Below are 13,563 nucleotides of genomic sequence, written 5' to 3'. Positions count from 1 at the left end.
TATTCTCTCGAGGAGCGCAGAGAAAGGGGGGGACATGATAGAAACATTCAAATACATCACGGGTCGAATTGAGGTAGAGAAAGAAATCTTTTTTCTTACAGGTCCCACGGTGACAAGAGGGCATCCGCTAAAACTTAAGGGGGGAAGATTTCATAGTGACACCAGGAAATACTTCTTCACCGAACGGGTGATTGATCGATGGAATAAACTTCCACGCCAGGTGGTCGAGGCCAGTAGTGTACCTGACTTCAAAAGTCGATGGGACAAACAGGTGGGAGTGCTACAAAGTTGTGCATGAAAAAGGGGCACCAGGGAGGGAGGGTTCTTAAGTGGGCAGACTTGTTAGTCCGCCGGCCCTCTTCTGCCGTCATACTCTATGTTTCTATGTAACTATCCCACAAGTTCTGGAAGAGTGGGAAGCAGTATAATGGAAAGAGGTTTTTAATCTCAGAAACATGTCCACTTCTGATAAGGCAGTCAGATTTCCTAAAATTAACTTGGTTGACCATAAACATAGCCAATTAATTGCTAGTGATGGACAACATTTGATTAATATCCAATGTTCACAGACGACTACTAAGTTAATTTTGAGGAGATCTGGTTAACTTATCAAAAATGGTGCCAATACTTACAAAGTTTTAATGCTATCTTGAGATTGAACATTCTACAAAATGCTATCACTGAGATCCTGTTGTATGGCTGCCTATTCAGGAGGATGCTGAGGGGGGAGTGGAAGGTGGGGTTATAGCAATAGAAATTGTTTTATTGCTATTTTCAGAGTGGAAAATGTGATTTACATCTGTTGTCCCTTTGGATATCATACTTTTCACAAAAATACAAATGAAATATTGGCCAAAACCAGATTAGGGGTTCCAGAGAAATAAGCACTCCAAAAATAGCCCAACTCATTCTATAGGAAAATGAATTTCAGCTTTTGCAACAGTTATATATGGTGAAACAGAGAATGCCTCTTTATCTGTACTCTCCCAATCAGCACCCCAAAAAATATCCCATTCATTAAAAACTTCTCTACTCCCCCCCCCCAAGATGCCTCACACTTGTAGTGCCTTCTCAAATTGTCCTTACCCCATAAGATTACCTTTCCCAAGTGCCTGAATACTATGCACTGCTAGCACCAACAACTCTCCCCCCCCCCAATCCAAAAGAAAAATTACCCCAAAACCCTGCAAATTTTGTGAAGAACTTTTGTGCACGTTAAGAAAAAATGGGTACGATAGAATGCGATGATCTAAAGGTGGTTAAAGAGGTTTGAAAGACTGAGAAAGCTAGAAGGATGCTTGGTGCATAGGGAGAGGTATGGCTACCGGTAGTAGGAAAAAGGAGGTATTGATGCCCCTGTATAAGACTCTGGTGAGATCCCCTTTAGAATATTGTGTACAATTCTGGAGATCACACAGTCAAAAAAGAAACAGGATGGATTCTGTCAAGAAAATGGTCGGCGGTCTGTATCGTAAGGTGTATGGGGACAGACTTAAAAATCTCAATATGTATACTTTGGAGGAAAGGCAAGAGAGAGGAGATACAATAAAGATGTTTTAAATACCTATGTGGCAAAAAATGGGCATGAGGCGAGTCTCTCATTTGAAGGGAAGCTCCAGAAGGAGAGGGCATGGAATTACATTAAGAGGTGATAGATTACTCCTGAGTCTGAGGAAATCTTTTTTTCTTTTTTACAGAAAGGGTGGTAGATTTTTGTAATAGTCTCCTGTAGAGGTGGTAGAAACAAAGACTGTCTGAATTCAAGAAAACATGGGACAGGAAATGAGATCTCTTAGTGAGAGGATGAGCTAGTGGATGCTGTAAATCCACACACTATTCCTGGACAAGTGGGTTATGCATCCCATATCACAAGACTGCTTGTAGGAAGCCTCATTTACATAATTTTTCTGACCCTCTTACTTCAGGACTACCCTCTGGTCCACCAGTTTGTGCAAAAGCAGACAGACCAAAGGGAGGGGTACAGGTAAACTCTTCAACAAATACGTTTAATCTGCTCATAGAATGAAAAAAAGTCTTAATCAAACAATTGAAACAGGTTATTAAACAGTATAAACCTAAAAGAAACTGCTATAAGGTAACACAACCTGCACTAACAGAGGAGGGTGCCACAGCTAGGGACTCCCATGGAAAAGTCATAACAAATGGATGGTTTCTTGACCAGCCTAAGAGTACCAGAAGTCCGGCTTACCAAGTACTTATCAAGGAAGATAATCGGCAAATCAGCAACTTCTAGGGCAGGTTCCAGGAATATTGTGGATTTACAAGAAAGAAGATTAGCAAAGGTAAGAACCTAATCTTTCACTCTCATACAATCCCACTCTATTCCTGGATAAGAGGGACGTAACAGAGCAGTCCACAGTGCGACTGATGAGCCTACTGCCAAAACGAAGGAATCAAAAGCAACATCCTGCTTGGCCACCACATCAATCCTGTAAAACTTCATATAAGTATGCAAGGAGGACCAGGTAGCAGCTCTACAAATCTTAAGAGAAATTGCCAATTACAGCCCACAAGAAGGAAATGCCTCTAGTAAAATGAACCCTCATAGAAAGAGGGGACTTCTTTCCAACAGCAATACAGGCTCGAAATGGTGGCTTTTGAAGCCAGCCTGCCCTTACGGGCAGGACCCACCAGTAAGAACAGGTGGTCAGTTACCCGAAACTCATTCGTGACCTCCAAGTACCACAACAAAAGCTCGCGTACATCCAGCAACCTCAGCACTTTCTCGATCCCGAGGGAGTAAAAATAGACAGCTGGATCTCCTGGTTGATGTGGATACTAGAGACTGTCTTCGGGAGAAAGCAGGGAACAGTGTGCAGAAACATACTGGAATCCATAATTCAAAGAAAAGGATCGCTGCAGGATAAAGCCTGAAGTTTGGAAACCCTGTTGGCCAAAGTTATAGTTTTCCTAGTAACTATCTTAAACAGCAAGATCCATTAAGGACACCTGCTCCGGAGGCTCATAGGGCAGAAGAGCTAGCGAACAGAGAACCAGATTGAGATTCCAAGTCGGAGAGGGTAGCCGCAGTGGGGGATGAAGCTGCAATGCGCCCCTAATAAACCTGACAACGTCCAGATGAGCAGCCAAAGAGTCTCGCCGAGGACCACAACAAGAAAGACTGGCAATCTGAACCCTCAGAGAACCAACGGCCAAACCCTTTTCCAGTCCGTCTTGAAGGAATGCGAGAATCAGTGGAACCAACAGCAAGGTTAGATCATCGCACTTTTGGACACACCAAGATTGATAACATCTCCAAGCCTTCACATAGGCTGCCACAGTTGACTTCTTTTTGCTGCGCAAGAGAGTAGCCTCCGCAGACTAAGGCAGCGCACTCAAAAGCCAGGCCGTAAGACCAAAGCAGTCCAGATTCTGAAGCACAATCTGGCCCTGCATAAGTAGATGAATATGGCAGGGAAGACTGAGCACCTGATCCAGCTGTAAATGAACCATGGCTGTCTCTACCAGTTGGGCATCATGAAAATCACCCAACTTCTGTGCGCCTTGATCCATCTCAGATGGCCTATCAGGGGCCATGAAAGGAAGACATAGAAGACCCTCCAACGGCCAGAGCTGCACAAGCACATCCAAGCATTCACTTACTGGCTCGTAATGGTGGCTGAAAAAACGATCTGCCTTTTTGTTGGCCACCAATGCCATAAGTTCGAATGTTGGACAACCCTACCCTACTGATTCACTATGCAGCTGAAGGCTCTCCATTGACAGGGACCATTCCCCCGGATCCAGAGTCTGATGACTGAAAATCTGCCTGAACATTGTCCACTCTTGCTACATGTGCCGCAGAAATCACCAAAAGGTAGCATTCCACCCAGAAAAAGTGAAGCTGGGCTTCCTTGCGCAGAGATACACTCCTGGTGCCTCCCTGGCAATTTATATACACCACTGCCATAGTATTGCCCAAGAAGACACATACTGCCCAATTCCAGAGAAGATGCTCAAAGTGCAGGAGAGCCAGCCAAATTTCCTGACCATTTCCTTTTGGACAGGGACTACCGGACCTAGTGCCTCCCTGCCAAATGACATACACCACTGCCATAGTATTGCCCAAGAAGACACATACTGCCCGATTCCAAAGAAGACGCTTGAAGTGCAGGAGAACCAGTCGAATTGCCCAACCATTTCCCTTTGGACAAGGACTACCGGACCTGGACCAAACTGTCTGAGCAAAGAGCACCCCAGTTGTACAGGTTGGCATCCGTCATCAGGATCACCCAGGCTGAGATCTGGAGGGGAAAACCACAGGACAGAGATAGAGGATTCAACCACCAGACCGTTCGAGCATCCATCGTCCAAGGAAGCCAGGATTGCAGCAGATCCCTCTGTGGACTCCTATGGGAAATAAGAGCATCCTGTAACGGGTGCAGATGGGCCCTCACCCAGGAAACCACATCAATGGTCATAACCACAGACCCCATGTATAGCCAGGCTGTCAGGGCCAGAGTCTCTAGTAAATGACTTATTAGCTGGCAAAGTTTCTCCTGGCACAAGTCGAGCAGAAAAACCTTGTTCTGCCCTGTGGCAAAGCAGACTCCTAGGTATTCCAAGTCCTGAGTCAGAACAAGATGGCTCTTTTTAAAAAGTTGATCACCCAGCCTAGACTTTGAAGCAGCTGAACAACATGGCGAACTATCCGACACCCGTCAGACTTTGACTGGGCTTCGATAAGCCAGTCGCCCATGTATAGATGGACTTGAATTCCGAGTTTCTGTAAGTAGGCTGCCACTATGACCATCACCTTGGTGAATGTTCTGGGCGCTATTGCCAACCCAAAGGACAAGGCCACAAATTGGGAAGTGCTGCTGTAGAACATGGAACCTCAAATGTTTCCTGTGTTCTGGAAAAATGGGGATATGAAGATAAGCCTTTATCAAATCCAGGGAAGCTAAGAATTCCCAAGGAGCCACTGAGGTGACCAAAGACCACACTGTTTCCATCCTGAAGCGGGGGACCTTGAGGGCCACATTAACAGCTTTGAGATCCAGGATTGGTCTCCAGTCTTCGGAGCCTCTTTGGCACAATGACGTAATAGAGTACCTGCCAGAGCCCAATTTGGGCTCTGGGACAGGTTCTAAGGTCACAATGTTCAGCAACTGTTAGACCATGGCCTCCACCCAGGGAGCCTTGTCTGGTCTTCCTACCGGGGAGTCCAGAAAGAGCTCTGAAAGGGGCCAATAAAACTCAAATTTGCAGCCATCTGAAGAATATCCAGGACCTAGCGATCGAAGGTGATGGCCATCCATTCTTTCAAGAAGGCCGATAGCCGCCCTCTGATCTGAGGAGCAGCTGCCGAGGGCAGAACCATTTCTTAGGGGTAGATGCAGGGCAGCTCCCTGTAGACACCGGGATCCACCAAACTGCTGTTTGGCTGATTGACCTGAGAAGCCTCCATAGTACTAACAGGAACATCTGGAGGGATGAAAGCTAGAACTTCTCAGACCTCAAGAGAACCGAAGCCTGCAGTCTGGCAAGGACTTGGGTTAATAATCCTACACATTAGCAATAAAGTCATCCAGCCCCCACCCCCCTTAGAATTGCTGTGACAGGCTGTCAGCCCTGTACTCACTGTGCCATGTGATGTCGGGAGCTGCAGTAAAGGAAGCTGAAACAGCTTAAAGGGAGATCATCTGCCTCAACAAGCCTTGTAATCGGCCCAATACCAAAGGCCAGAGACCTCCACCACCCTCTGGACACACTGCACAAATGACCTGGTGGAGGGACGCAGTTGGCCCCGATCCCAGACATACCACTACAGAGCCATGCAGCCTGCACTAAAACCTGCTAGCTGATGAACCTGAGGTGATCCAGCTCTCAAGGGAACAGTCCCTGAGCCCCTGAACTGAAGGTGCAGGCTGTCCAGGAAATGCACTTGAAAGCAGACAACACCTTGGATGCAGACTTAACATGCAAAGTCTGCAATCTCCGCAATCTCCCACAGTCAGATCTGTCCCCACGGGGAACCTCTGCAGCACAAGGACAAAAAATACGTAAAGATAGAGTAGAAGGAAAAATAAATGTAAGCAGAAAAGACTAACTCCTACTGTCTCACTTGTAGGATATTACCTTAAAAGACTTATGGTTAGGTATATCCAGAGTTGAAGGGTTTCTCAGGACAACGATGAAACAAATGGGAGACTATTCTCAGTTAGTTTCTTCTAAATTAGAAAATGTGGATGTTAACCTAGGTTGTTTGGATAAACGACTAAATGTGGTGGAAAATCAATGTAATAATTTACAAGCTGTCTCGGTATCAGCTGTTTTCTACAGTAATACATTCTAAAATTGAATCTATAGAGAACATGAATAGAGTGAAAAATCTACGCTTGGTCAATTTTCCAGTAACTCATTTATTGTCACCTGAGATTTTATTAAGGAAATTTTTTAAAGAAGTACTGGGAATGACCAATGCTGAGAATTTTCCAATAAATAATTATTATTATATTCCTCCAAAAAAACTTGAATCTGCCCAGGAGGTGGACCATCTGACCACACCAGAGGTAAATTTGACTGAATTCCTAGAAGATACACAGGATGTGATTCAGAGTCGGTCCACCCTGGTAATAACATGCATGATCGAGATGGATAAGATGTTTAAAAACAGGTTAATGAAATTTTGTGGGGATTTGGTTAGGATTTTTCCAGATGTATCCAGAACCACACAGTTGAGGAGAAAATAATTTTTGAAATTGAAGGACAGAGTGTTGGCACTGGATGCATCCTTCTACCTGAAATTTCCCTGTAAATGTCTGATTAAGCTACAAGATATTGAATATTGTTTTTGGGATCCTATACAACTACAACAATTTTTAATTGCAAGAGAAAAGAAATAGAAATGAGATTTGTTTCACCTTGCTGAGAAATATGAGGAGAATTAATATAAATAGTATCCCAGTTTAAGGAATGATTCAGGGTCCATTAAATATGAACCAAGAATTATTATCCTTTGTATTTCTTGAACTTTACTTTATTAAAAATAGTAAGATATACTCCCCATTAATGTGGGCTTGAAAGGAGCTTTGTATGTATGATTTGATTATGTATAGATTTAATGTGATTTCCTTTTTCTTTTGAATTATTGGATAATGTAATGTATTCAAAATTATAAAAAAAAAAAAAGCAACTGGTAGCCAGAGGGCAGTCCTGAGGTAAGAGGGATGGGCCAGAAAAATATGTAAATGAGGCTTCCTACAAGCAGTCTCACAACATGGGATGCACAACCCACTTGTCCAGGAATATAGTGGGATTGTACTAGAATTGGCTTTTATTAACTGCCATTATGTTTCTCTATTTCTCACAAACTGACTATTATTGCCATCACCCTTAAACTGCCCCATACACAAGAACAACCCCTGTTAACTGCCACAACCCCCAAAACTGCCAAAGCCACAAATAAGCCCTCTTCAGGTGCTCCACTATCCCTAGCTGACCCAATCCTAATAATTATCATCAATCTGCACTGCCACCCCACAAATTGCATCATCTTGCATACCACTCTACCCCTAAAAACTAATCCCAGAACTGCCCCACAGCTGGAAATGAGAATGTACAACAAAAAGTATCATTTTTATGTAATAAAAAAAAAAAAAAAAAAAAATCCACAAAGGGTAGGTTTCCTTCTGTGTATGACTGTTGCAGCTTACCTTGGTTGTCTCCTTTGCAGAAGCTGTATCATGAGCAGGTGGAATAACACCTCCCAAGCTAAGAAAGAAAAAATGCATTTAGTAGAAGCACACATAATTACAAGTTAAACATGCTATTACAACTGCATATGCATTCAATAGGGTACAAAGTGTTGAAATTATCAGATCACAGCTCCAACATTCAGACAGGCTCAATCCACCAGGAATGGGGATTCTCCAAGGAGAACCTTAGGGGCTTCTCAATCCTGTAGTGTTAATACTTTATAATAGCAGCAAAAAAATAAAGAGAACACAAAGGCTGACGTTAAATATGTTTTTTATTAAAGAAAATGAAAAACAGGAAGTTTCAAAGTTTATGCTGGAAGGCCATGTGATCTGTCTTAAGCTATGTCATACACCATCTTCAAATCCAAATTACAAGACAACAACTGATGACACAAAGTTGTTTAAAGTTGTTAAATCATAACAGTATTGTGAAAAATTGCAAGACGACCTTGTGAGACTACAAGACTAGGCATCAAAATGGCAGAGGATGTTTAATGTGAGCAAGTGCAAAGGGATGCATATGGGAAAAGAGGAACCCGAACTATAGCTAGCTATGTGATGCTGGGTTCTATGTTAGGAGTCACTATCCAGAAAAAGGATCTAGGTGTCATTGTTGAAGATATGTTGAAACCCTCAGCTCAATGTGAGACAGCTGCTCAGAGCAACTGCAAACATGCGTAAAGCCGGTATGGGGAAGCCCGAACAGCTGAGCAGCAGGGGAAGCCCCAAAGCAGTCTCCTGCTACTCAGCTGTTGGAGTTTTTTAATCTTTGTTAATGACACAGATGCGCATGTTTTGCATTCGCACAATATCAGCCCCATTTTTTAAAAATGTCCATGACGACTCCCCTGGAACCAGAATGGAGGCAGAAGGGATGACCACAACTTCCTGCGACCGCGGAAACCCCTCCCTCTGCACCAGCCAAGATCTGCAGGAGGGATACCCACTCCCTCCTGCCCACTGAAACCCCCACTCCAAACTGACCTTTCCCTGTTCCCCTTCCTACAAAAAAAAAAAATCATCAAGAGGGATGCCCACTCCCTCCTGCCACCGGATGCCCCCTGAACCCCTCATACCTGCAAATTAGTTGACAGCAGTAGAGATACCCAGTCCTTCCTGCTCCTCAGGCCCACCACTGCAAAATGACAGGCTTTCCTTCTTCCCAGGGTGGGGGTTTTCTACAGTGGCAAGAGATAGTGGGCATCTCTTCTGCCAATTTTGACTGGGGGGGGGGTTCGCAATTCCTGGGAAGGAGATGGAACTGACATGGCATTTTTTTTTTTATGGGGCAGGTATTTTGTGTGTGTTATACATACACATCTGTGCCCATAGAAAAAAAAAACAACCCAAAACAGACAGACATCAGACCTGCCGGCTTTTCCAGGTTAGTCCTACCGACCCGATTCTGTTATGAAAGTTTAGGGCATCAATCGGAAGCCTGGTTTTAATATTAATGACCTAATTTGCATGCCAGAATCAGAAAATGTAGGACCGCATGGAAAACCACTCGTTGAGTCTGTTTTAGAGTATCGGGTCGGCAAATACAATTGGTCGCTAAACCAGTCAAAACCAGTTTAGCGATGATCGTTGGTGCATCTAGCCCCAACTTCTTGGTCTGTACTGTCTAGAATTCTTCAGGTGTAGCCAGATCAAGTTACTGAACCAACCTTATCCTCAAGTAACTGCTGCGGCGTCATCTCACCAATATTCTTTACAAACTTCTCCAGTTCCTCAAACTAAAGCTTCACCTGAAATGGGAGTTTGGTAAGATGAGACTTATAGCAAAGGTGGATGAGGCTATGGTCACATAATTTACTAAATGGTTTTGGTTTTGTCTTTGTTGTTGGTCAAATTAGTTATAAATGGATGTTTCAAAGTTTTGTTTCTAGAAGCCCAATAACTAGAAAGTTAGTGAATTTGCGTTCTATCCCTGTTTATTACAGGGATGATTAATTATGTTGTTTAAACATGTCTATATTATATGTGATCATCATAGGGAAAGATTTTATGTATGTGATATGGAAACCGCATAGTTGTATGCAGCATAAAAATTCTTTTAATAAATAAATTTCAAAGAGCCTTAAGCTAGTCAGTTAGTCATTCTGAAGCAGTCATTCTACAACTAAGCACAAATTCCACATCTTGCTCCCTAGAAGAAAAGGCACTGACTTGGTATCTAGGCATCAAAACACTTTACGAGAACCTAGCAAAAGTCAAGGTGACCAAACCTAACTCACGACCATTCTCTTCATCCTGGTTTACAGAAGACCTGAGAGTACAAGAAAGAACAGTCAGAAAAGCAGAAAAAACTTGGCGCAAAACTCTCAGCGCCGAGGAAAAAGCTACCTGGAAAAACCTTCTGCAAAACAACAAAATTAGCCACACATGAAGCAAAAAAGCACATTTCACCACTCGATCCCAAACAGATTGAAGGACATCTCGATAATGAAAAACCTATTCTCCTCATCCCAAGATCCAATGCATTCCCAGCAAATGAACCTAGACAGTGAATCCCTCTCTACTTTTTTCCATGACAAAATAACAAAGATACGCGCAAATCTGGACTTGGAGGCCAAAACACTAACAAACATCCCAGAGACCACTCAAGTCAACAATCCACACCAGACAGAAACCTTGAGCAGTTTCAAACCGATCTCCCTAAACAACCTTAAAACCATTATCAACTCCGTATGCCCCACGACTTCAATCCTGGACCCATGTCCCCTCCACTACACTCTTGGATACAAACGAAGTATTCCTGGAATCCATTCTACCCCTAATAAATGAGTCCCTTACGACAGGTGTAGGTCAACAGAGCCGGAAATCAACTATAGTAAAACCACTCCTGAAAAAAACCAATCAAGGACCCAGACAACCCAACCAGCTTCAGACTAGAGGTCTGCACGGGAACGGGGATCGCGGGGATCCCGCGGGTCCCGCGGGGATCCCGCGGGTTCCCCCCCTGGCCCACGGGACTCCCACGGGGACGCCACCTGGCCCACGGGACTCCCACGGGGATGCCCCCCTGACCCACGGGACTCCCACGGGGACGCCCCCTTGCCCACGGGACTCCCACGGGGATGAAAACAACCTACCTAAATTCTGGCGATGCAGCTTACAAGTCTGGCGTCGCGTCGGGAAATAGCCATGTTGAGCAGTGAGCTCAGCACGTACACAGATGAAAGCCTTGCTTGCTGATTGGTCCGGCGGCCCCGCCCCACCGTGCCGCCGGACCAATCAGCAAGCAAGGCTTTCATCTGTGTACGTGCTGAGCTCACTGCTCAGCATGGCTATTTCCCGACGCGGGCATTAGGCTGTTTTTTGTCATTTCGGGTGGGGGATGGCAGCGGCAGCAGCAGCCTGAAAAAGAAATCATCCTGGCCGGGTTCGGTGTCATGCTCCGGAGCTTCTACAGCCTTCCTATCTCCCTCTCCCTTCCCCTGCTCCGCGGCTCTCTTCGGCAACTCAGCAGCAGCTTCTGACGTCGGGGCCTACCCTCTGCGAGTCCCGCTTGTTTCAACTTCCTTTTTCCACAAAGGTGGGACTCGTAGAGGGAAGGCCTCGATGTCGGCAGCTTGTCTTGATCACCGCTGCTGACGAGTTGCTTAAGAGAGCCGCGAGCAGGGGGGTGTTGCCAGGTGCAGGTAGAAGGGAGAGGGCCAGATGCAGGACTCGTGGGTGAGGGAGGAGAAGAGAGAGGGGAGAGAAACAAAAGGAAATATTTCATACTGGGCTGGGCCGGAGTGGAGAGAGGGTGGAAAGATTCTGGCTACAGGGTGCATTAACAAAGGAAAAGGGGGGAAAGCTGAAAATGGAGATAGTGACACAAAGAAGAGAAAGGGTAAGCAGGACCTTCTGAATAAGGATAGAGATACAGAGGGGACATGAAGAGGAGGTGAAATAGAGACATAGAAGTAATGCTGAAAAAGTGTGTGTGGGGGGGGGAGATAAAGACATTGAAAGGGCAAATGGTGAATATGGGGTAAAGACAAGGACAGAGACAAATGAAGATTCTGAAAAAGTGGTGAGATAGGGATATAGGTGAGATGGACACAAAGAAGGGTGATGCTGGAAAATAGGTGGAATGGTAATTCTGACAGACACAGAAGGGAAATGCTGGATCAAGGAGAGATGGGGCTCAGGCTGGATGGAATGAGGAGAAATGCCTTGTTGGCCCGGAACTTCCTCTCCTACGTCAGAATTGACGTCAGGGAGCGGAATGCTGGTCAGCGCGACGCTTCGGCAGGGAAAGCTTGGGACAGCGGTGGCTTGGGGACTATTCCCCGATGGCGGTGGCAGCAAACCGAGTGGCTTGGGGGAGGGCACGGAGAAAGAAAGAAAGGGGGCAGACAGAGAGACAGAAAGAAGGGGGAACAGGGAGACAGAAAGAAAAAGTTGGGGGAGAGAATGAGGTCTGGAGGAGAGGAAACATACAGGAGGCTGAAAGAAAGGAAGAAAGATTGGATGCACAGTCAGAAGAAGAAAGTGCAACCAGAGACTCATGAAATCACCAAACAGCAAAGATAGGAAAAATGATTTTATTTTCAATTTAGTGATCAAAATGTGTCTGTTTTGAGAATTTATATCTGCTGTCTATATTTTGCACTATGGCTCCCTTTTACTAAACCGCAATATTGTTTTTTAGCGCAGGGAGCCTATGAGCATTGAGAGCAGCGCGAGGCATTCAGCGTAACTCCCTGTGCTAAAACCTACTATTGTGGTTTAGTAAAAGGGAGGGGGTGTATTTGTCTATTTTTGTATTTTGTTACCGAGGTGACATTGCATAGAGTCATCTGCCTTGGGAAATGTATATGGCAGATATCTTTGTTTTGTGTTCAAAAGAAAAGGAAATGCATTTCTGGTTTTATTTCTACAGTGTTGAAGTACTTGTTGGCCCTTGCTGTGACTGGTGGGGATCCCCAAGCACCGCCAGCAGAGGACCTCCTCTAGAGATGGTCAGAACTCCCCTCCACCAAGCGCAGCAGTCGCTGGCAGCATCCATGAGCCACTGAGGTGCCAGCATCTGTGACTCAGGGACGCTACTGCTGCCTGCCAAGCTTGGCAAAAGGGACCCCAGGCCAACTGCAAAGGAAGTCCTCAGCTGACAGTTTGTGGGTTCTCATCAGCTGAGTATTTATATTTTATATTTACATTAGAGGTTCTGGTAGAAACCCATTTACAAAGTATGTATTCTTCCCAATTAATATTTCCAAATTAATAGTCTCTTTGCTTATTTGTAAATGGGTCTCTACCAGAGCCTTTAATTCAGTAGCATAATTAAATAAAATAACTATTTCTGAAGTTTATAGGGAAGGATGGTGACGGAGGGGATTCCTCGCGGGGACGGGTGGGGACGGAGGGGATTCCTCGCGGGGACGGGTGGGGACGGAGGGGATTCCTCGCGGGGACGGGTGGGGACGGAGGGATTCCTCACGGGGACGGGTGGGGACGGAGGGATTCCTCACGGGGACGGGTGGGGATGGGTGGGATTTTGGCGGGGACGGGTGGGGACGGGTGGGATTTCTGTCCCCGCGCAACTCTCTACTTCAGACCTGTCTCAAACCTCATATTCATCTCAAAAATATTGGAAAAGACAGTACTCACTAGTGATGCCTGATTCAGGAAAAAAATTTGATTTGATTCAGTCTACTGAATCAATTTTTCGATTCAATTTTCCTGTCCAATTGGGTGTTTTTTTCCAAACATCCTGATGGGTTTATTTTATAGCCTCTTTACCCCCTTTGCCCTCTCCTACCCACACTACTCCTGTGGTGTAAACAAAATAAACTTTTCCTCTCTCTGTTAAATTCTAGCTCACGATCACGGTCTAACACCATTT

At 45.1% G+C, this 13,563-nt stretch overlaps 1 protein-coding gene across 1 annotated transcript in view; it reads right to left on the bottom strand.

Annotated features, from left to right (window-relative positions):
• ST13 (ST13 Hsp70 interacting protein) overlaps nucleotides 1-13,563 on the bottom strand; it is a 138,375-nt gene that overhangs the window by 104,282 nt on the left and 20,530 nt on the right. Inside the window, 1 exon segment of the mRNA XM_033935085.1 lies at nucleotides 7,680-7,737. Within this exon segment, the coding sequence (XP_033790976.1) occupies nucleotides 7,680-7,737 (58 nt within the window).

Source organism: Geotrypetes seraphini, chromosome 2 (genome assembly GCF_902459505.1).
Source record: "Geotrypetes seraphini chromosome 2, aGeoSer1.1, whole genome shotgun sequence".
Classification (NCBI taxonomy): Eukaryota; Metazoa; Chordata; class Amphibia; order Gymnophiona; family Dermophiidae; genus Geotrypetes; species Geotrypetes seraphini.
This window is presented reverse-complemented; position numbering and strand designations above follow the sequence as displayed.